The 23,367-nt window shown below is 39.3% G+C and overlaps 1 protein-coding gene and 1 long non-coding RNA gene across 2 annotated transcripts in view; both read right to left on the bottom strand.

The window, feature by feature from the left end:
* Positions 1 to 72: 72 nt before the first annotated feature.
* LOC309337123 lies at positions 73 to 10,874 on the bottom strand. The gene is made up of 2 exons (XR_014154117.1): positions 3,387 to 10,874; positions 73 to 3,350 (listed from the first exon to the last, which is right to left on the bottom strand). It is a non-coding gene; the product is annotated as an uncharacterized lncRNA (long non-coding RNA).
* A 738-nt stretch (positions 10,875 to 11,612) lies between these two features.
* The window catches only part of MAP3K2 (mitogen-activated protein kinase kinase kinase 2), a 28,327-nt gene continuing 16,572 nt past the window's right edge, over positions 11,613 to 23,367 (bottom strand). The window contains exons 12-17 of the mRNA XM_081852920.1: positions 21,441 to 21,647; positions 18,740 to 18,888; positions 17,485 to 17,616; positions 15,726 to 15,855; positions 14,337 to 14,514; positions 11,613 to 12,732 (exon numbers count right to left, since the gene is read on the bottom strand). Of these exons, the coding sequence (XP_081709046.1) occupies positions 12,507 to 12,732; positions 14,337 to 14,514; positions 15,726 to 15,855; positions 17,485 to 17,616; positions 18,740 to 18,888; positions 21,441 to 21,647 (1,022 nt within the window). The 3' untranslated portion in view covers positions 11,613 to 12,506. The remainder of the gene's footprint in view (positions 12,733 to 14,336; positions 14,515 to 15,725; positions 15,856 to 17,484; positions 17,617 to 18,739; positions 18,889 to 21,440; positions 21,648 to 23,367) is intronic.

Here is a 23,367-nt window from a genome sequence, read left to right as displayed (position 1 = left end):
TTGTTGGGTATCACTCCGAAGCATTATGTAAATGCCAAGTATTAATGCACTTAGAAAAGACAAAAAACAAAGTGGAAATAAATATTTGTTTTATTAACACTTAGAAGTGCCATTCTCTATAGTCATTCCATAAGCTCATAAGGTTACATCCAGTAAACCTTTGCACCATAACCTTTCCAGAATTAACTTGGAAGAAAAAAAAACAACCTCCAATCTTTCATTGTATTAATTCTTGCAGGTCCTCATGCACAATCATCCTACACGAAGATGTGTACCACCAATATACAAATTTCATAAAACAGAAGTAATTTGGTCAAACACATAATATAAACATGGCTTCTTTTTATAATCGATAAAAAACCCAAATAAAATAAAAGCCATTTACCAGCAAAAAAATGACAGGTAAATACATAGTTGTTGTTTTTAAAAAATCAAAATGCTTTTATACATTTTGTACAAGCACACTTTTGAGACTATGACAAGGTCAAAATGTGCATGAACAATGGAACATACCACACCATACCAGGCTATTAGTAGGCTCTTTAAAAAAAGAAAGAGAGAAAGAGAGAATACCGCTTTTCCTAACTGTTGGTTTTTTATATCCACCAGTGTGCTATTCACCCAACATGAGAATTTTTTGTTGGCAAGTCTTAAGAATCATACAAATAATCTTTCAAGCCATGAACTAGGCTGGCAAATTGGTATTCTGCTAGTACCTTCAACATGCTTTATTTTTTCCCAGTACCAGAAAATAAGGAAAGCTTTAAGATCAAGAGGGAAACATTACATTCAATGTAACAAAAAAGAACAGGCAATAAAAACATCTGACTTTTCTAAGATTGGTTTTGTGTCTCAATTTTCTCAAGCAGCTCTAAATTGAAAGATTGCCTTCAGCTTTTCAGAACAGTATTATTATTCTCTGTATCACAGAAACATTTTTAGCTCTTAAAAAAGAGAGAGAAAAAAACCTTACAAGACAAACCATACCATTATCCAGCCAGAGTGTTTTAATATACAATTCATGTCTAATTTTGGAAATACAAATACATTTTGAATGGTTAAAAACAAAAAATAAAATATTTTCTGAACATCAGCCAGCTGAAAATATATCTATCTAGTAAATTATCTCTCAAAGCTTTTATATATTCATCTAACTAAATGCAGTACCTTTAAAAAACAATTTTTTAAAAAACATGTAGAAATGAAACTGGAATAGGTCTGTGGGAAACAGGACAGACAGTACATAGAAGGCATTTTTATGTACCCTATATTTGGAAAGTTCTTAGACACATTTACCACAATCCAAACTCCACAGAGGATCTGACACATATTTGAAGCTCTATTAAGCAGTGGCTTCCCTGTTCCTGTTCACGCCATGCTTCTGAGAAGCTGGGTGTGTGCACTCTGCACATCAGTGAAAAAGCATTTGGAATCTGGCTAGCATTCCAGCCAAATAATGGGCAAGGATTCAGAAAAGCACTAGCTACAAAACAGAACCAAGTTAACTGTTACATTGAATTCATGATGTTAGATGGTGGTCAACTTGACCATATTTGACTGGTCAACTGGCAGGAGCCCCAAATAGCATGGAGTGAACTGGGAAGTCCCTATTCACACAGAGTTCAGTATCTGTGTCAAAGCTCTGCAGGTACAACCAAGTTGCTGGATTTGGACTATTGTGGGGGAACTAGTAAGCAAAGCTAATGTCCTGAGTTCCTCAACCAAGGTAAAGCCAGAAGTGGACACGCATTTATACGGAATCTAAAAATCCTCATTCAAAACAGTAGTACATTGCACACATACATAATCCGCATACACTCCATAACAGTTGGTCAGAGTATTAAAACAGTGTACAAATTAAACAATTTCAAAAAATGTGCAAAAGAGTCAACATTGATAGAAAAAAACACCGTTGTGTATATACGTTACAAACTGTGCCCAGCATTCAAACAGAGAGTAAAAACATTTACAGAGAAACCAAGGGATTAAATAGAGAATTTGACAGCTGCATAAAAAAATGTACATTAGATCCAAAGGGTAGATATACATCATCATTATTATTATCATCATCATCATTAGCCTTTTTAAAAGCAAAAGTCTGCTTTAACCAACATCTCTTCCCCATAAACTTACAGTGACATTTTCTTAAGAAAATGGTGCAAGGTACAGATGGCAGGCTGAGCACGTTTGGGTTGCAATTAATCAAGTTTCCACTTTTGGACAAACATTATCAAGCTTTAAGATTGTGATACTAACAAATAGCAAGCCACGTGAAATTTAGACAGATTACATACCCTGTTCCAAAAAGAAAGCACAAACCTTTTATTTTAGGCCATGATTATGTGCCCATGGTGTGTGTGGGTGTGTGGTGGTATTCAATACTGGGACAATCCTTTTTAAAAACAGAGTTTGTGAGTAGTTCAACCTCTGATATTAAACTAGTCTGTGAATTTGTTCAGTGTCTGACAGCCTAGGAAGGGGTCTCAGGAGGGAGACATCCTTTACCAACAGGGTTTGAATGTATTACAGTCAAATAGCCAGAGAGAATTTCAGTAACCTTTTGTAGTTATTCCTTTCTTATTAAGGAGAGAGGAGGTCAAATCCATTAAAAAATATGTATATTAAAATAACCCTTCTTCCTATACAAGACCCCTTTCAACTGACTCCAACTACTTCCACTAGCATTAGTTTTGTCAAGTACTCTTATTTTAGAAATGCAGAAAAAGTTGGCATACGCAAGATAAATAAAATGCTTTTGATGCTAAGTTTCTCAGTAACCAGCAGTTTAGAAATCTTAAGTCCTGCTCACTTGGATGCATGTCTGACTTACACCGAACCAAGATAGCCAAGGGAGAAGTTTTGTTCTGAATTATTTGGAATAAAATGGACTACTTCTCCCGTAAACTCTGCAATGTTCTGGTTTGCTATGGCACAAGAAATACTTTGGCCTATTATACTGACCTAAAGACTCACCTCGTTCCCTTCAGCTGCAAACTTTGAAGCCACAGAAATACAACTTTTGGTGGTTTAGACCAGGGGTGGTGGAGGGGGAGTACAGAAGTACGTACTTAAATGAAAGGTGAAGGTATATATATATCATCTATCCAAAACTCCAGTGCTAATATGTGGTGATCATAGTTTAAACAAAGGGCAAATTTTGACATGAAATACATATTTCATTCGAAGTATTTATGAAATCTCCATAAAATTCACTCTACAAAATTAACAAACTGGTGATACTTTATTATGCTGCACGATCTGGTGTCAAGTTTCATCAGATCAGCCAACCATGGCTTTGATCCAGAGAACTACAAGCAGTTTTCCATCACAGAGCAAGAATTATCTGCTCCCTTTTCTGTGCCGCAGTGCTCAGCGGCCCCCCAAACACCAACTCTGGTTTCGGGGGGCAGGGTTATTGGGAATAGTTCAGGATATGATCTTCCCCTGCTTGATGCAGATTGAAGTTTTTTTTGTTTGCTTAAGCAAGGCACCTTTGGATCCCACATCCGTTGCCCTGGCAATCACTGCATGATGCTATGTGTGCCAAGCCACATTTATAGCATAGGCAAGCTGTACTGCATGCAAGCCTCGATACCATCTTGTACTTACACCCAGCAACATTTAAGGATATCATCAAAAGCCTTATCATAAGAATGAACTTTTCAAGTTTCCAAGCCCTACTTTCAGATCTAGCGTGTAGACCTCACAAATCTGACATGAAAATGGCTGGAGGTAGTGTCTTGGGAAATGTGCTGCTCCCTGTGGAGGTTTTTGCATCCGTAGCTGCCATCCACATGTTCTGCGAAGCAGAGCAATGTTAAAGAATCGCTGACATTTCAAGAGCACAATTTGACAAAGAATCTGGGTCCAGCTCCAATTTCAGCCTGCAATTTCACAATCACTTTTATTTTTCTTTAGCAAGCTGGCCTCTTGTGAAGCAGAGAACTTATTTATCCTTGAGAATGAGGACACAAGAACAATTCCTAGATTCATTCCATCAAAGCCAAACTGTGTCCTAATTTTACTGCTTAAGTTTCAATCAATTCTTCTAGCATTGCAGTGAGCGACCAAACTTCCATGGACAGAGGGGGTTTTTGCACGGCAGTCTTTACATATGAACTCGTTGCTGTATTTAAAGTTTGTATTTGAGGTAGTCGCAATGTTGCCGTTTCTTTCTGTAATTGTAATCTCCAGAATAGAGTGGTTATGCCCACATGAATAATCACGACTGACAGATACTCTTCCGCACTGAAACAGCCTACCATAACTGATGCACCATACCCACCGATGTTGTCCATCTTTTGTACGCATTCTAGATTCCATTTCTTCTGCTTTAATTGTACAATTTAACTGTACAATTGCAAAGCACAGCACACAAAAGACTAGTCAGGCTTGAGGCTTGTCAAACCATTCTATCACATGATGCAGGTCCATATTATCAAGCTTCTTCCTAGAAGTTCCCATATCAATCTTCAGGACACAGTGTGAAGGTCAGTGTGGTCACTGCCTTGTGAATGCTGCACCATTTCAGGCGTAACTTTTTATTGTGACAGATTCCTCCAACTTTTCATGAGTATTTGCTCTATACTTCACCTAAAGGTCAATTCTGGTCAGTTCAATGGATAGCATAAGAATGTTTTTCCATTAAGAGATTAAGCCAGGGATGGGTTGATGGAGTGCCTCCACCATCTACAAAGTAGAATCTAACACATTTAGCATTATTAAGTTTGTGCTGAGAAGAAATGAAATATGTGGCACTGCAACGTAAAAGCCAATTCCAGTTTCCAACACATTATGCATAAACACACATTTCTTTTTTAAGTAGAAACATTTCTTCCAATGGCTTTCATTTCTGAAAGTTTCAGATGAATTTATGTAAATGTGTAATAGAGTATTTTCCATATCAAATGATCTTTCTCCTAGCTCCTGCATAAAGTTGGATTTTGGATCAGTTGTTATATACACCTCCACCTTTCTTTTAAAACATGTAAGATTTTCCCTGAGGTATGCATCACTTTTCAAATTTTGCTGCTGTACTAGTATCTCCTTGCTACGTCAACAAGGATGAGTCTTTACATCAACACTGAACACGAGTCAGGCAATGCCCAATAAAGCACTCACTAGCCCCTGCAGTTAGTTATCAGGACCTGCACATTTTGCTGTCCCCCCCACAAGGACTGATGTACCTTGCAAACCCAGGAGTGAGCCCTTGAAATTCCACAGAGGCTACTAAGCATAACTCTTACATCACACAGTTTCATTGGCACCCTTAAAAATATTTCTGCTCACACAGCCTCTTGGGTTGCACATGGAAGTTGTTACGTCCAGCAAAGCTTAAAAATAGGACAACAATTAACAGTCTCTAAGCTAGATAAATATCACTTTGGGCTGTGTACAGGGGTAGAAAAGCTTTGGTTTGCAGTGATTTGCAAATGCACACATGCCAATAATACATAAAAGGGACCAACCAGCAATTAAGTACTGATATGCTGGTGGTAGTACCTTTGCTAACTTCAATACCACCACAAGGACTTACATTCAAACAAATAAAGTCTGTCCCCAGCCCACATAGGCGTGATATATTCCAAAGATCACATATTTTAAAAAAGGAAAAAAAGGAACTATATTGTGAATGCTGACCAGCTCTCTTAAATACCTGCAGCAGTCATCAGACACTGCTGCAGAGATGATTGAAGGGATTGCTAGTGCAACTGACTCATTGATGCAGCATTAAATCTGGACAATGGCAGGAACAAGGTTTGTCTCATTTTTATATATATTTCTATTTATATATATATCAATAGAAAGAAAATGTGTTCCTTGAAACGGCATCTGATTTGTCTATACAAAAGCAATACTGTCACATGCTTTAAGCCAAGGGTTGGGAACCTGTGACCTTCCAGAGGTCCTATCATCCCCTAACCAGTGGCCATGCTGACTGGGATTTAACACCTTCCTTCAGAATAAGTACCATCATAGACTATATAGGGCAGCTGTTAGCAGCTCACTGAACTACTGGACATTAGGGCAGCTGCAGCATTAACCATGCATTCTGGAACAGAGTGCAAGAGTCAAAGCCTGGGTTTTTAAAAAAATCAAGAACAATGTGGTGGTAGAACTTCCTACTTTCCACTTAGCTTAAGAATAAAGGACAGTGTCAAACCAAATTAAGTGCTATTGATTTCCAGTGGCGAGAGTTAAGTGTTTGTTCAACAAGCTTAACATTGGCTGTATTCTGAGTATTTGTATAGAACTTGGCTGGCGGGGGTGGTGGAAACTAGGTAGTTAAATCTGAAATTTCTGCAGACGAACAAGTAACTTGTAACAACTGGGAATTTGCCATTTTCTACATTTCAAAGACTGATCTTGCTGGTCCTGCATCACTTGTCCACTATTGTAATTAATATACAAACAAACAAAATTAAGGCATACAGATAAAGGCACTCTGCTTGATTTTTGTTGTTTGTATAACTAAATAGGTTTCGTTTCACTCAGTGGGGTGTGCATCTGAAAAATGAGTGCAACAAACTACAAAAAATAAAATGCTTTAGAAATGTAAGGACTAAAGCTTAAAGCTTATGCTGCAGATTCAAATTGCTTCCAACAGACTGTACATGATTTTGGTGAAACTTCATTTTTCTTTTAACTTCAACAAATCATGTTAGGGTTGTTTCCTGATTTTCAAAAACTTATTTTAGGTATCAAAAATCTACAGACAATGGCTGGATTCCATTTCAATGTTTTGTTTGTTGAATTCTTCTCCAAAAGATGACAACTTTCAAGATATACCAAATACAAGAAGTTATGACACTAATGCATTATTGCATTACGCTCATTTCTGACTGGCTAAAATGTGCCATCTAAATTCTGCTAAAAACAGTGACAAAATCCAACTAGCATGGCTGACAATTGTTGCTGCCAGATCTGCAACTTATGCTTGGAGAGATGAATCTTTAGTTTGCTGTGACGGTTCTTTTACCAGCTTTTTGTTGTTTCTAGTTTCACCCTAGAATGATCATTTGATCACAGTCCCCAGACCAATTTCTCATAATTGTCCTTAAGAAACATGGAGAATATTCATGATTTAAAATTTCTCCGCAAATAGCCTATACATGATAGCAGTTGTATGCAAGGTTATTGGCTTCATGGCCTCATCCTCCCTGCATCTTTGGAATTCTAGGCACACAAGAATTTTAGAATACACACCTAGAAAGGGGGGATTTAATGAACTGACAATGTCACTAGGATTCATTATGCACCCCAGTGCATGGGTGAGGATATATGCAACTTATTGAGAGATCAGTGCTTTTTTTCTAAATAAAAGTGTACACTTCTTGTAGATGTTGTTAAAAGGCTCTAAGTGGTTTTGTCAGTTAGACAGCAACCCACAAAGTAATCATGTAAACACTCTGCTGTCCCATTTGGCAAAGTCTTAATTGTAAACAAAATGGTAACTTTTGGGCTCCTTAACATCAGAGCTGCTGCCTTTCACTAAAATTCCTCACTGCATTTTTTGGTTTGGTGACCTCAGTGACCAATTCATGTGAGGCAAAGGGCTTATATCCAAAACTTGCACTACATTAAGTGCAAAATTGCTAAGGATTAAGAATCAGACACCTTTGATCCACTCCCCATGCTGCTTAGGGGGCAAATCACAAGTGTTTTTAATAATAACTAGCAACAATGTTAAAGAACCACTGGGACTCCTATATAAGCATGTATTTGTGATAGCATTTATGTCATCTAAATGGTATTAAAGACAGTAGTTCAGATTTCTGAAATCTCCAGAGATACTTATCTCTCTGCAGCGCTTTTACATTGCCATTGTCAAGACAAAATGCAGTACTGGGGGGGGGGGGGAGGCACAGAGAGCAGGCACCTTATTCTGCTAGGTTCCCCCAAACCCTTGTCTAGCCACAATAAGGAAATGGACCTGCAGCTGAGAGAAACAAGCTGTGCACCGCAAGCTGGTGGGTTAATATAGAATCTGAATGCTGCCAAGCTTCAAATAGTTCCTTTTAAAACAATTCAAGAAGAGTTTAAAATTCATATGCTGCAATTCATACATTCTTTTTGAAGTCCATTCTCATACTTTTTGGTAACAGAAGTAACCTTGTTAAAATAGCGCAAACTTTTGAACTGCATGCTTCAGCACAGGTATTCAGAGACCAAAATAAACAGAGATGCAATTTGAACCCTCTAGCCCTCTGTCAAGGCTCTGGTTCTTTAGAACAAAGGAAATGGGAGGATGAAACAACATACTACTTCAGATCATAAAGTGGCTTTAAAACTGACTTTGGGTTACTGTAAGCTGCTCTGTTTAGGAACAAAAAAGGGTGGGAAAATATGTTGATAGTAAGCAATATAACCAAAACCCATAAGGCTCCCCCCGCCATCTAGTAAGATTTAGGTTGCAAAGAACTCTAGAAAAGCAGAACTCATATCTGTGTAGCCTGCTAGCAGCATCTACTTGCTTTGTCCTAGAGAACTGCACCCAGCTAAATAACCCAAAAGCCTGACTACAAAGCAAATTCTGTTTGGATTTTATTTGAACTCTGAATGCCTGAAGCTCTGAAACGACTCTAAACGTTTGCATATTCCCCCTAAATGACCGGTAAGAGGTATTGTCCTACTTGCTCTATATTGTACCTACACAACTAATACTCTAATAACATTGTTACCCTTCACATAATCAATGAGTACTATCATACCTGTACACTATAAAGTAATGTTAACATTTTTAGGCCCCTTTTAACTGCTCAAAATTTAGAGTTTCAGAGATTCACATTCTCCCTTCAGGTTCCACAAGCGAGTAGTGTGTAATAAGAAGCCAAAAAAAGCTGACTTTATTTCCTTCCTCAAGGACCTCTCCTAAGATTATACTGCTACCCACCCTGAACAGTGGGGAAGAAAAGAAAACTGAAACCATCACTACTATTCCTCTGCCTCAGACACTAAAACAGCAACTATGGTATAGGTGGCTGAGCTAAAGATAAACAGGTTAAGGCAGATCCAGACTCCTAAAAGCAAGCCTCAATTCTAGATTTTAGCACATTTTTCCATCCTCACATTTTAAGATTAAGTCTTGGTAACTTTCCTAGGTGCTTTTTTAAAAAAGTTCACTCTTCCATCCTCGCCTCAATCATGGCTTACACATATCTGAGACTTCTAAAGGCAAGAGGTGATACGACAAATCCCAAATGATTAGCAATCCAATAATAAAAAGCACCAAGAGACACTGTTCTTGACACAGCTAAACAGCAAGGGTAGGCAGCCAGTGACTTTAGCACCAAATTTATATTCTGCAGCTCAAAACAGATATTCAAAGAATCATGTTAAACAGTGTACACTACTGAATGGCATCCAAGCTAGAAACTTCTGTCAGCTGTTAAAAACTAGGAGGAGATACGATAGCCATTTTCAATTATCTAAAGGGCTGTCACATGAAGATGGAGCAAGCTTGTTTTCTCTGCTCCAGAGGCTACAAGTTACAAGAAACAAGATTCTGACTAAACATCAGGAAAACTTTCTGACAGTAAGAGCTGTTCAACAGTGGAACAGACTTCCATAAGAGGCGGTGGACTCTCTTTCCTTGGAGGTTTTTAAGCCGAGATTGGATGGCGACCTGTCATGTATGATCTAGTTGAGATTCCTGCATTGCAGAGGGTTGGGCTAGAAGATGATCCTTGGAATCCCTTCCAACTCTACAATTCTATGACCACTCAGCATAAAATCAGGTGAGATTTTGATGAAAATTGGAGGGGGCAAATCCAATGGCCCAGTCCTATGCATATTTACTCAAAAGTAACTATCGTCTTGTTTAATGGTGCTTATTTTCCAGTGAGTGTGCTCAGGATTGCAACCCTAGTTACTGTTTTCTGTAGAGGGGAAGGTTCATTAAACATGCTCCTCAAATCACTGCACTGGAGGAAGATTTTCAGTTCAACAAGTCTTTAACTGGTGCAGCAACACTTTATAAGAGGTCACTTACAGGCTGCAATGATTGTCTGCTAGATATTAAACAATTCTAAACAGTGACAACGGAGTAGAGCAAGGAAGTTTGACAAATATGCTCAACATAGTTTGGTACACTTTGGAAACTGGGGAGTCAATACTTCCATCTTAGCCTCATCCCACATTCCATTAATGGACCAAACAATGCACATTTGTATATGTTTACTGGATTTGCATGTTTTACACAATTTGCATAGTTACAGTTTTATGGGAGTTTAGAAATCTGAACCTTAGGGATCTTCCTACGAGGAATGGAAAAAGAGTGTATAAGAAAGACGAGCACACGTCTGTAGGAGAAGACAACAGACAGTGGGCCACAGAGAGGGATCAATACCTATGGTATAGAAGGAAAGTCAATCACTGGAATCACACCCAGACTATTATACTTCTTTCTTTCTTTTTTGGTAGCAAAAATTGTCCATTTCTTTTTTATTCACAATTAAAAGGATTTGCTTCTTTAAGAACTAAAGAAATTATTATTCTTAGAAGTCTACTCAGTATGATAGTTTCTACATTAGGTACTATATTTCATAGAAAACTGCAAGAGTCTCTTAGTGTGACCTAGAGTAAATTTTGTTCAATCAACTTTCAATTCCCAAACTTTGAGTGCTCTCATAGTGCTCTGCATCCTTTAACCATAGCTAAAGGATCAGGTATTATCTCTAAGCCTCTTGTGCCCCTGCTCCCAACTGCAAATTTCCCTTGTTGGCTTTAACCACTTACAGCTGTAAACAGGAGTTAGGGCTTGCAACTCTTATTTCTAACCTGTGGCTAAAGTATTGGGAGCGTTATATACATGCATGCAACGTATCACATGCATAGCATTACACTGTTCCAGATCTGATTGATGTTGAGACTTATGACATAGTGTCACCGACTATACACTGTCCATGTAATATCTGCACACCTGCAGTATGTTTGGTTTGCCAAGGATGCTTTTATACAGGCTGCGCTGAATTTCCCTAGGAAACGTTTAATAGCAGCATTAAGAAACATCACCTCTGGAAAACAGACACTGTGGCACCGGAAACTAGAATTATTTCCTTTCAGGAACTTTTCCCAATTTCTTGAAGGGACAGAAAGTATTAAAGCATTCTAAAGGGGTTTCTTTTCAAGACTATATTCAGGTGTCCAAATATGAATGTACACATTTGGGATAATAATGTCAAATCTGAAATTATTTTAATTACTAACAGTCAGATAAGGTATAAAATGTACTTTAGAAAAAGGACAGTAAAAATGGTACCTCATTCTTTGTGCCTCCATCAGGGTCAGCGTGCCGGAACTTAATTATATTGTTGCGATGCACATGGAAACCTCCATATCTATTTCTACTCAGCTTGCTTTATCTTTTTGCTTAAAAAGAGGAGGGATCATCTATACTCCATATAAAAAACCTGGAAAGCCAAATTCTGCAGGCTCACCATGATGCAAATTCTGCAAATACTATTTGATTATTAAATCAAATGTACTTAAGACAAAGACTTCTGTTTAGCATCAACATAAATGGTAACGGCTTAATTTTGACACTGATACCTATTCAAGTACTTTAAAATTTCATCGTAAGCATGATAATAAAGGAAGGAAGGAAGACTGGGTCTCATTAAGTATTTTATGCAACAGACAGACCAGTTGGGACAGCATGAAGGATGCAGAACAGAAAATTATCGAGAGAGAAACTAGCCTTCACCCTGGCCACCAGAGGCCCCGTCCAGCACAACTCATTGCGGTTCTTAGCAGATTAAGTAAACTCACTTGTGGCACGGTATGTGAAGCCTGTTCTTCAACTGTAAAGGTTTATGGATCTACAGTAATCTGTTTATCTACGATTCCTGGTCTAGAACATTCACACATCAGAACTACTTGACTCAAAAGACTCTTGAACTACTTCAGCTAGGGAACCCTCCTGTATATTCTTTTAAAATTATAAATATACATTTGGTTGCAGGCGATGCACTAGTCAGATTTCTTTTCCAGAATACACCTTGGTCGGCAGTTTGAGTTTGCAGCTTTTAAACCTGTTTCCAATACTGTGGATGAGCCTCACGTCAAAGCTGAAACACAACCAAAACCTCCCAGGGCATCTATCTACATATTACAAAGAACAATTGGACACATTTTCCTTTTCTATATCTGCTAACAACATGTATATTTTTCCTGCATCCTGAGTTAATCAGTAGTGCTAGGAAAAAAAACCTTAACACACAATTCCTGGCAGTCCCAATAACTTGCCTTTCCCCCCTTAAATAAGGAATGAATATGTACTAAAGTGCTTTATGCGAACCACATCAGTACATTACCAAAACAAAAAGATCTTAAGTCCTAAATGGGGAACAAAATCTGCAGTGTAAATATGCAGAGATTATTAACAATCTATATGAAATAAAGAATCAAGAGAAACAACTTCTCCCTTGTCTTTTCTCAACCTTGTGTAAAAAAAAGTGCAGTCAGAAAATAAATGCAGTAGGTGACAGCTGGGTTGAAGCAGGCCATCAGTGATAATGTGCAAACGTGTGTCTTAGCAGTTCATCTGCGGATGGTCGCAATTTGGCCTCAATAAATATTCGCTTCAGAAAATCCCGACCGTGGTCCGAGACATGAGGTGGCAGCTGGGGATTGGTTGGCTGTGTGGCAATTTTAAAGATGGCAGCCATTGCTTCAAACTCTGCCCAAGGTGGTTTCTCCGTAAGCATTTCTACCACGGTACAGCCTACACTCCTGTAACAGTCAAGAATGAAAAGCAAGTTGAAGTCACATAAATTAATAAGTATCTCTACTATCTGCAGGAGTAAGCAGACAGGGATATCTAAAGAGCACAACTTACATTCAGTTCAAAAGACTGCATTTCTTTCACATGTTGGAGTAGTGTGTATTATGCCAATAATCAGAACATAATAATTCTGTTGCTAGATCTAATGGTCAATCTATCAATAACTTAATTACCCAACAGCACCACAAAGGGTTTGTACACTTGGTAGGCACATTTACCTAAAAACCATAGGCCAGCAAAAGTGTTTTGTGTTACAATTAAATCTCTAAAATGGTGGGAGACTGAAATTGTACTGAAGAAAATTAGAATACGAAGTATGGAGCTACATTAATTCAATATTTAAAGTTGCCCCTCAATTTTAGAACTGGCCGTTGTCAGACTGAGCCAGACAACTCTCCCAACTGTCACTTACGGGGACTTGAGAAGAGAACCACATTGCCCTTGTCGAGAAAAAGGGCATACAGCATTTTCAAAACAAACAACTGCATTTTTTTATGTGGAAAGGTTTTCGATGCTTATTGTTGTAATAATCTTATGCAAACACTTTGTGAGATACTTCTGAAAAGTGACATAAAATACCTTGAAAAGCAAGGAAATAGCTGCAATCACTGCAAGAAAAGAACTTACAAATCTTCTTACAAAGAAAACTCACACACAGCAGTCTCTGAAGCTAGAATAATCTATTAGAAGCACATAGTTAATTCTCCTTTCAGAAACATAATCCAAACTAAATGCAAGTGATGCCAACAATGGTATGGACCATGGGATGGTGACCTGAGATAAGGCCTTCTCAGTAGTTGCATCCTGGGACTCCCTTTCTGTAGAATGCATTTGTTTATCACACTGATGACACTTGGCTGTAAACTGAAGACACTTTTGCTTGCCCAAGCTTTTAGGACATGAACATTGTCTGGCGATTCAGCAGTTCTTTATTACTGCTTATGTTTTTCTATATTATAGAGAATTTCAAATGTTTTAATCATTGTAACTATTATCATGTTGTATATGTGCCTGGGCTCCTGCAGGACAAAGGTCAGGATGATGATAATAATATTAATAAACGATAATAATAAAATGTCAGAGTGAAGAGTTAAAACTAAGCTTTCTCCATGATATGCTAGTTTTTTAAAAAATAAATAAATCTGGAATACATTTGTTTGTAGGGAAGAATATTATCTGAGACCCCACCTGTAACATGAAGTAGTCTAGACCCAAGCCATACCAGAGAATCAGTTCAAAAAATGGGAGCCTGTGAGCTGTATCAAAGAGGCAATGGATCATCTCAGCCTCCTCCAGAGATCATTTTCTCACATGTATTACCTGAATTCTTTCACAGATCTGTACACAAGTGACCAGTCATATTGCCCTGCTTACTAATGCCATATCATTATGCCACTTCTTCATAACTTTCTAATCCAGATTTGTGAAGTGTGTCCTAAGTAGATGAAAACACACACACACACACACACACACACACACACGTGTGTCAAGCATACCATTTAATGTTAAGACCCCTGTACATCTGATTTTCATTGGAACAGCATAGACATACCAGATATCTGCTTTCCTCCCATACCCTTCTCCACTAATGACTTCTGGACTCATCCAGTATGGCGTTCCTGTGGCAGACTTCATACCTGTACCAGACAAGCAAATTGTTTGAAGCCGCTTGCTGGCACCAAAATCGCCCAGCTTAACATTCCCTGCAGAGTCTCTGAGAATATTTGCACCTGCAAAACACAGAGAGATAAAGTTTGGTGTATATTTGGTAGCAAGCTAACTCTACAGAAGACTTATAGTAGTCCCATGGGGCTAGCTGAATCTTACATGACGTTACATGTACATCTGCTCAACGTAGAATTCAATGTTTGATTCAGTGGCCCTTGCATACAAGTCAATACATTTGTGCACACAGATCAATTCCAGGGTGTCTTGGCACTTCACCCACATAAGTAGGCCAAGGTAGAGGAGACAGGATGAGGAAGTAGAAATAAAATTACTATCGTTTTCCTTGAAAACTGATAGATGTGTCAAGAGGTGTGTGAGCCTGGGGCATTTGCCATGCTGTTTTCCCGGGGCTTTGGAACTGTATATGGCTGTTTTGAGAATTTAGTGCAGTGTCCATGTCAGGACTATGAGCCAGACTCAAACTGCAACTAAGCAATGTACTCCCTCGTTGGTGATCTTAGGCAAGCTGCTATTCTTTCAGCAATATGGGGATAATACTGGCATACGAGGAACATTTTACACATTAGCACAGTAGTATATGTGAAGCTCTTTAGGCACCGAGAAAAGCACTGTGTAAACGCTAAATATTGCCAACCTTTGTGGTTGAAATTCCAAATACAGTGGTACCTCGGGTTACAAACGCTTTGGGTTACAAATGTTTCGGGTTACAAACTCTGCTAACCCTGGAAGTAGTTGCTCCGGGTTGCAAACTTTGCCCCAGGATGAGAACAGAAATCGAGGAATGGTGGCACGGCAGCAGCAGGAGGCCCCATTAGCAAAAGCGCACCTCAGGTTAAGAAAGGTCCTCCGGAACGAATTAAGTTCATAACCCGAGGTATCACTGTACTGGAAAAGCATTCACAATGAATAAATGGAAAAGATTCACCTATTGGTACCATGATAGAGTTGTTTAATGTTCTGACTGCTTTGGATATGTTTTGAGAATTTTTTGACAAATCAATATGAATGAGAATGTCTGTTAGAATTTTCTAGCAGTCTTACTTGAAATGATGTCTTAACTTGAAACGTTGTAAACTACCAACAGATATATTTATATTTTAATTGCAAGAAGAACCTTGAATAAAACATCGTCTTGTTTTCATCATAAAGATTTGGCTCATCACTGGCATTTAGTTAATAGTTATTTTTTCTAACCACATTACTTATCTACAATTTGGTAAGTGCACACCTTCAACAATTCTCCCATTCTTACCTTTAATATCTCTATGTACAATCATGTTACTGTGCAAATAATGAACTCCTTCCAAAATCTGCCGGGTATATTTCCGAGTCACATTCTCCGTGAGTGCGCCATATGCCTTCAACTGATCTTTAATTGAGCCCTAAAGACAAAGAAAGAATAAGAATACTGTAGCACCTGTTTTAAGAGTAGAATCACTTTTGCATGAAAAATGGTTGCATTTAAAAATGTTTCACAAGTTTGTAGAAGCAATCCTCTAAGGACCCTTCCCCTATCTGGCCTTAACCATAGGCGCCGACTCCATGGGGCCTGAGGGGGCCCGAGCCCCCTCAAAAATTCGTTTGGGGGGGCTCTGCCCCCCCAATAATTTAAGAAAATTATTACCGTAAATTTCGCTCTATAACACGCAGATTTTTTCTCCTAAAAAGTAAGGGGAAATGTCTGTGCGTGTTATTGAGCGAATGTGTGGCCCCTGGAGCTGACTCGCCGGAGCACAGGGGCAAAAATAGGCAAAAATCAGGCAAAAATAAGATCGGGCGGGCGGGCGGAGGGAAGGCGGAAGCTGCTGCTTTCCTGCATTCTGCCTCAGGGTCTTACTGCCCACCCGCTTCTGTTGCTGCGTTTGCTCAAACTCAACAAAGAGCAGGGAATCATCCCCTGCCCTCCTGGCAAGCAGAGGGTTAAGGAAAGGATCGAGTCCTTCTAATTCTTTCCTAGTCACACTGCGTGCAGGCTCCAGCCCACCTCCTCCTCTCCGTGCTCTAGGGACTCGCAGGCAGCCGATAAACATGCAGGTGGGAGAGAGAGAGAGAGAGGGCTGGCTTGGGGGGGGGCTTCTCCGCACACCCCTCTTGTGCTTCTTGTCCCTTCTGTGTTTTTCCTTCCCTCCCCATTTAAAACGTGGTGACAAAGCATGGATCCACATGGATCCTCAGGATTTTTGCATTGGGTCACCCCAAACTCACTGTCAGATATTAAAAATCTTTATAAAATAGAGAATTAAATACATACAGAATGTTAAATTTTCAGTTTCGAAATATTAGTACTAGTTTAGTACTGTATTTCTATATTACTATAGTACTGTATTAGTTATTTTCAAATACTTAAATATTTTTAGGGTGTAAGACCCAATTAAAGCCCGTTATTTACATACAGTATTACAGTATTTACATACAGTATTAGGCATACTGTATTAACTTTATTAACTGTATTAAAGCATTAACTTTGAGATATTATTTTTATTTAATGAACCCTCAGCCTTATTCAAAGTAAGCTTAAATTAGCTATTTCACTTATTAATCAAAGTGCTATTACTGTGTGACAGCAATATTTTATGTTTTATTCTTTTAATGATAGTTTAGGATTTATTTAAATATCATTTCAGTCTTTTCAGAGCTATATATTCACTGCTCTGTAATAGTCTATAAGCATAATTGTTACTGTAAATTAAATTAGCTTTTTACAAAAATACCGTGAGTGTTTATGTTTTGTTTCTTTTCTCAAAGCCAAAAAGTGTTTCAGGCTTGTCGAGTTTCCCGGAGTGTGGAGTTATAGAGAGTCGAGTTTTCGGGGTTCTAATGTTGATCATATGACTCTAAAATACTTTTAAAAAAACTTTAAAACTCACTAATTTTCATCTAAAATTTAGAAAACTTCCCGGGGCAGGACCCCGGTATGGGCCCCCCCAATATTTTTTATAAGTCGGCGCCCCTGGCCTTAAGTCTAACTAGCCCACACTAAATTACTATCTATATCCAGATCTCTGGCTTACCCCAGGCATATATTCCATAAATATAGAGAGTGTCCTTTCGGGAGGGTCCCTCAAGCAGCCATAATACTGAACAATTCTCTCATGTAGAAGGTTTTTCAGAAGCTGAATCTCACATTCAAGTGCATTTACCTCCTGGAACGCAAGAGCACAGGATTAGCCTTAACAGAATCTGACAAGCAGGTTTGATTCAAACAACAATAAACGCATCATTTAACTTGCACTTGGAACCAAAGACTTCCAAAGGCCACATTGGGGCTCATCCTTTAGCTCACTAGTAGAAAGCCTTGAACTTGGGGAATTAGCAAATCCACCATCCCCAACTATTAAATAAGAATGGCTAAATTGGATAGTACTTATTATTTTATCTAGTACACCACATAAAATTACCACTTTCTTATATAAAGACTGGACGTTTTCGAGTCCCTTTGAAATGAACTTGAGCAATTTAAGAGTTCTTATTCTGTTATTTTCACCGCACAGTGGCCTGGGTTTCAACCTCTTCATAATGTCCACATGGCAAAGTTACCTTGTAGCAGCAAAAATAAAACTACAGGAAATTTTCAGAATATTATTGACTGAGGATTGATTGCATTCATAGCCTACCATTTTTCTACATGGAGCTCAAGGTGGATTGTACATGGTTTCCCCCCTCCTCATTCAATCCCCACAACAAAGACAGTGACTGGTCCAAGGTCACATTCAGTGAGCTTCATGACTGAGTGGGGATTCGAACCCTAGTCTCCCAGGTCCCACTCCAGCACTCTAACTACTATGCCTCACTGGCTCTGGAAGTAGTTGGGTAACAGATACATGAGGCACCTCTCCATATATGAAGCTACCTGGACACTGCATTCCTGGTCCTGTTCTGCCTCCTCCAAGGAATGTGCAGAGGGAGGCAACATAGAAACAGGCCTTTGCAGTGGTGGCTGCCCATTTGTGGAATACTCTCCCCAGGGAAGTAAGCCTGGTGCAATCATTGTTTGCTTGTAGGTGTCAGGCTAAAGCGTTTGCGCTCAAACATCAAGAAAGAGAATTAGGTTTTTTTAAAACTTTTAATGCTCATCCTGTTAATGAGGTAAGTAAGATTTGTCCTACTATTACACATATTACTGGATGAGCATGTTCAGGTTTTTTTATGGTTTTATACTGAGTTTTAATGTATTTTATGCTGTAAGTTGCTTTGGGGCACTCCTCTGTGTGAAAAGTGGTTAACAACAACAACAACCAATTAACCAACCATAACCAGTACTCTTACCTTGCTGGTCTCCGGGCTGTCAGGATCAAACTGAACTTGCTTAACAGCTAGTTCACGTCCTGTATCTGCATCATAGCATAGATAAACTCTGCCAAATGCACCCTGCCCCAGGAGTTTACCTAGTCTCCAGTTAGTTGGAGCTCTTGGGGCTGAAAACAGAATATAAAAAAATCAATTTCTATTACTCAAAGAAAAAGGATCAGAAGAATGTTTCAGCAAGGATTCATACATACACACATTGCATTTTGCAACTTAAGTATTTAAAGAGAACCTTTAAGACAACAATCTGTAGTAATGACCAAGAATGCAAGCCACAAACTACTCTTGCATTCCTCACTTTAATGCAACTAAAGTAACTTAAAATAAAAAGTGGCATTTTATCTGGCAGAAAAATCATTAAGCTATTAATATTATTTATTAAAAGTAAATGTGCATCAATAAATATCCCCTGAGTAGTTTGCAACATAGCATGTTGTAAAAATGCTAAACATTTTCCATCTGTCAAAAACTCAAAGAAAATGCTCATTAAGCACAGCAGTGTGACTAATAGGCAGGCTGCTGATGTCTCTTGAAAACTTATCCATGCATCTAAGGATAGAACATTAGTTAATAGTTAAGTAACTATTTAGTTTCAGTCTGTACCAGATGCCTTTTCAGTCCAAAGTATCTCACACAAAAGATTACTTTGGACTGAGGAGGCACCTAGTACAGACTGAAACTAAATAGTTGCTTATGATAGCAATGTACTCAGTTAGGGCAACAAACCATTACAGTTGCTCGGTCACATACAACTTAGTAACTTTACCCTGTCAGGTGTGAGGAAAGTTTTTTGTTAAATATGACACCGTTTTTTGTGAGGGACAATGTATTTCCTCCTAATGTCCCAGGTTTGCCCATGGTGTATCTCTTTAGAATTACCAATTTCCCCACAAAAGTGCTAGAAGCTAGTAATCCAAGATACCTGTGTGTATTTGACTTTTAGAGAGACGTCTGTGCCAGCTGTTCTTCCAAAGAAATAGGCACATCCAATACATAGGCCCTCTGCAGGCATTCAGTACGAATGCAGAAAGGGACAAGCAGGAATACACAGGCTGAGCTCCATTGTCTCAGTGTCACTGTGCATGTCGGGCACAAACTCCAGCTGATGCGTGATCAGGGTGAGTCTGAAGGGAGCTGCTTTACATGTGGGTTTTCCAGCAAGGGGACAGTCCTGGGGGCTCTACCCATGAGCACCACTGACTGCTGCTTCACAAGAGCCAGGAGGCTTATATGAAAGTCATTCTTGTCCTACTTTTCTGTAGGTGTAAACTGCTAACATTTAAATAGCAGCACAGGAACTCACTGGGACAAAGAGACTCAAAGTAATTGAAAAGAAAAATAGGAACGCAGGTAGTCCAGTAGAGACTGGGGAAAGTACATGCAAACTTTAAAATAATGGCAAAAGAAATTATTTGAGACATCATCAGACAAGCAAAAAAAATGAAGATCTGAAAAGCTGCCTTGTTCAGATCGATGAAAATGTTGCCATGGCTGGTCTTAGTACAGGGTGGATGGAGTGACCACTCCAGGCACCATAGGCCATCCTCCTTTAGCATTTCCAAATGAGAACAAGAGGGCCATGTATTCAAGGCAAGCAGGTTCAACCCACAGACAATGTCAAGAACTGACACCTTGGGGACGTTAATAACCAGTGGATATAGGGATAGAGAAGGGACGTGGATGGCGCTGTGGGTTAAACCACAGAGCCTAGGACTTGTCAATCAGAAGGTCGGCGGTTCAAATCCCTGCGACGGGGTGAGCTCCCATTGCTCGGCCCCTGCTCCTGCCAACCTAGCAGTTCGAAAGCACATCAAAGTGCAAGTAGATAAATAGGTACCGCTCTGACAGGAAGGTAAACGGCGTTTCCGTGTGCTGCTCTGGTTCGCCAGAAGCGGCTTAGTCATGCTGGCCACATGACCCGGAAGCTGTACGGTGGCTCCCTCGGCCAATAAAGTCAGATGAGCGTCGCAACACCAGAGTTGGCCACAACTGAACCTAATGGTCAGGGGTCCCTTTACCTTTACCTATAGGGATAGAGAACTGAATAAGCTAAGCTTGGGTTCACCCCAAATCAGACATCACCACCTCTAGGAGAGTATCCTTTATGTGATGGCACAAAATTGTGTACAGTCCAGTACTTCTATGGGGTAGAAAATCTGTCAAGCATTTGGGGTACCTTATTCATTTCCACCCACACTGGCTGTTATTAGCATGGAGGAACCATACTGGATTGAGTCTTAAGCTGAAACAAAGTGTTGGCCCAGATGCCAGAAGATAATGACAGTGAATGCCATCAATGGATTTTACTGATGATTTAGAAAAAGGAAATTTACAAAATAAGTTCCAGAGGTTTTTGTTTTTCAAGATTCGGTGTTAATAGGTTTTAATAACAAATTTACAAAAAAGGGACCCATTTGACCCCAAAGATTCCAAAATATTACACTGTCAGGTGACTATTACTTTTCAGTCATGTCCAGCAACTGGGAATGGAAAAAGAAATCTGTTTTGTATCGCGCTATATATATTTTGGTATGGGGTTGTTTGTTGTTTTGCTAGTCTGATTGTTCTCTCAAAAACAATTCCTTTTGCAATCATTTTAAAGTTACCTTATTTTTACTGGACTTGACTGTCACATGGCATTATATGCAGCTTTTTTCCTTACAGCGGCTAGGCGGACTGATATCCATGACTGTCAAAGTAGGATTGTCTATGTCACTTCCTCTTCTTCGCATCCGCCCATCTTCATATTCTGGAGTGAAAACACTGCTCCCACTGCTTGTACTCAATGAGTGATCAGTTGGGCTGAAGCTAACTGGGGATCGTAAGCTGTTTCCTTGGGTTCTCCTAGCTCGTGGAAAAGTTTTACGGCCTGCAGAAATGAACAAAGAAACCTACAATACAGGACCATGAAACATTATTTCCATTTGTACATTCCATTGGAAGCAAAGGACAGTAACTGAATGCTGGATAGACTAGAGCCATGCTTTTCTACCTCAATGGCAATCACAAATGAACAGAGCATGCTACCTTTAGATTAAAAAAGAAATAAAGAAAAGTGCATAGGATGAATGAGGAATAAGGAAATACCTTCTAAAGGAAACAGTTCTAGCACCATCTCTTGGAAGATAGTACACATTCAGCAGACTCGGATCCAACTCTTAACACAACTTTTTCTGTGTGGAAGGAGGAACTTAACTTGGGGAAAGGCCACAGCTCAGTGGCAGGCAGTCCCAGATTCAATCTCTGATGGCATGTACAGGAAAATGTCTCCTATCTAAAACCCTGGTGATTCCCTGCCTGTCAGTAGGCAAGTGTTTCTCAGCCAGTGGGTTCCAACCTGAAAGTGGGGCACAAGGCTTGTACAAGTTGGCCAAGGGCGTTATAAGTAAGCCCAAAATAAGTACTGCTTATAATTCTTCATTGGTAGGATGAATACCTCTTACAACTTTTATTATAATGCTGTGTTGAAACTTGTAACTGAACATGGTAAAGAGTAAATTTTGCATTACAGCATTTGCAAACCGCCTTCTGGTGGCTCAAAAGTGTTATGGAAATTTTTGCCTGGATACCTCAAGTAATGGCTATAAAACTGGCAAACTTGTAGCTAAAATGCATGAGGACCTAAGGTCCTAAATTCATGTGATAATAAATCAATGGGCACCATACCAAGTCAATTTTGACATGGGTTGCTGTATCAAAAAAGACTGGGAACCACTGGGGTAAACATCCCTTCACTAGATGGACCAAAGGTCTGACTTGGGATAAGACAGCGCCCTATGCTCCTCTATGACAACGAGGAAATAGATCTCTCCTCATGAGACACTCCTGCCAGATGAAGGTAGTTTCCACACATTCCTTCCCCTTGCAGCCCCCTGAAAAGCTGTTCCGAAGGGTTGAGGGCCATTCCGGAATAGAACTTGGGGTGGTGCTGGGGGCTGCAGTGGAAAATTTGCAAATACTGCCTTCCCCTCTCTCCCTTCTTTCCTCCAGGGCAAGACTCCGCAGGATCTCAGCCCTTTCTGCAAAGAGAGAACTTCTTTTGTGGAAAGGCAACTATGGCTTTAAAAATATAGTACAATGCAGTAAAATATAGTACACTGTTACCTTTATTAAAACTGGGAGTAATTGTAATGAGATTCAGATACGATAATGCCCGTGGGTAACAAGAAACAATGGAAAATTTCCCATAGTTGTTTAAACAGCAGAATCCACAATTAAGTCGTCAGCAAGAAACATGACTCAGCTGCCTCTGTGTAATATTTGTATTTGTTATGCTGGAAGCCAATGGAAGTTAATTTGGAAATAAATTCCACCTAATTCAAAGGGGTTTACTAACACACACATAATATGAAAGTGGCCAAGTTGTAGAGCATCTGCTTTATATGCAGAAGGACATCATGTTCAATCCCTGGCATCTTCACGCAAGGCAGAGAGAGAGCTTAGTCTGAAACCCTGGAGAACAGTGCACAGTCAGGGTAGACAACACTGAGATAGCTGCACCAAGGGTTTGACTTAGTACAAGGCAGCTTCCTATGTTCCTAAAGCAGCAACCCTACATTTAGGTTCCTTTTTCTTTCAAACAGTGATTT

This window comes from Podarcis erhardii (assembly GCF_964252035.2).
Source record: "Podarcis erhardii genome assembly, chromosome: 1".
Classification (NCBI taxonomy): domain Eukaryota; kingdom Metazoa; phylum Chordata; class Lepidosauria; order Squamata; family Lacertidae; genus Podarcis; species Podarcis erhardii.
This window is presented reverse-complemented; position numbering and strand designations above follow the sequence as displayed.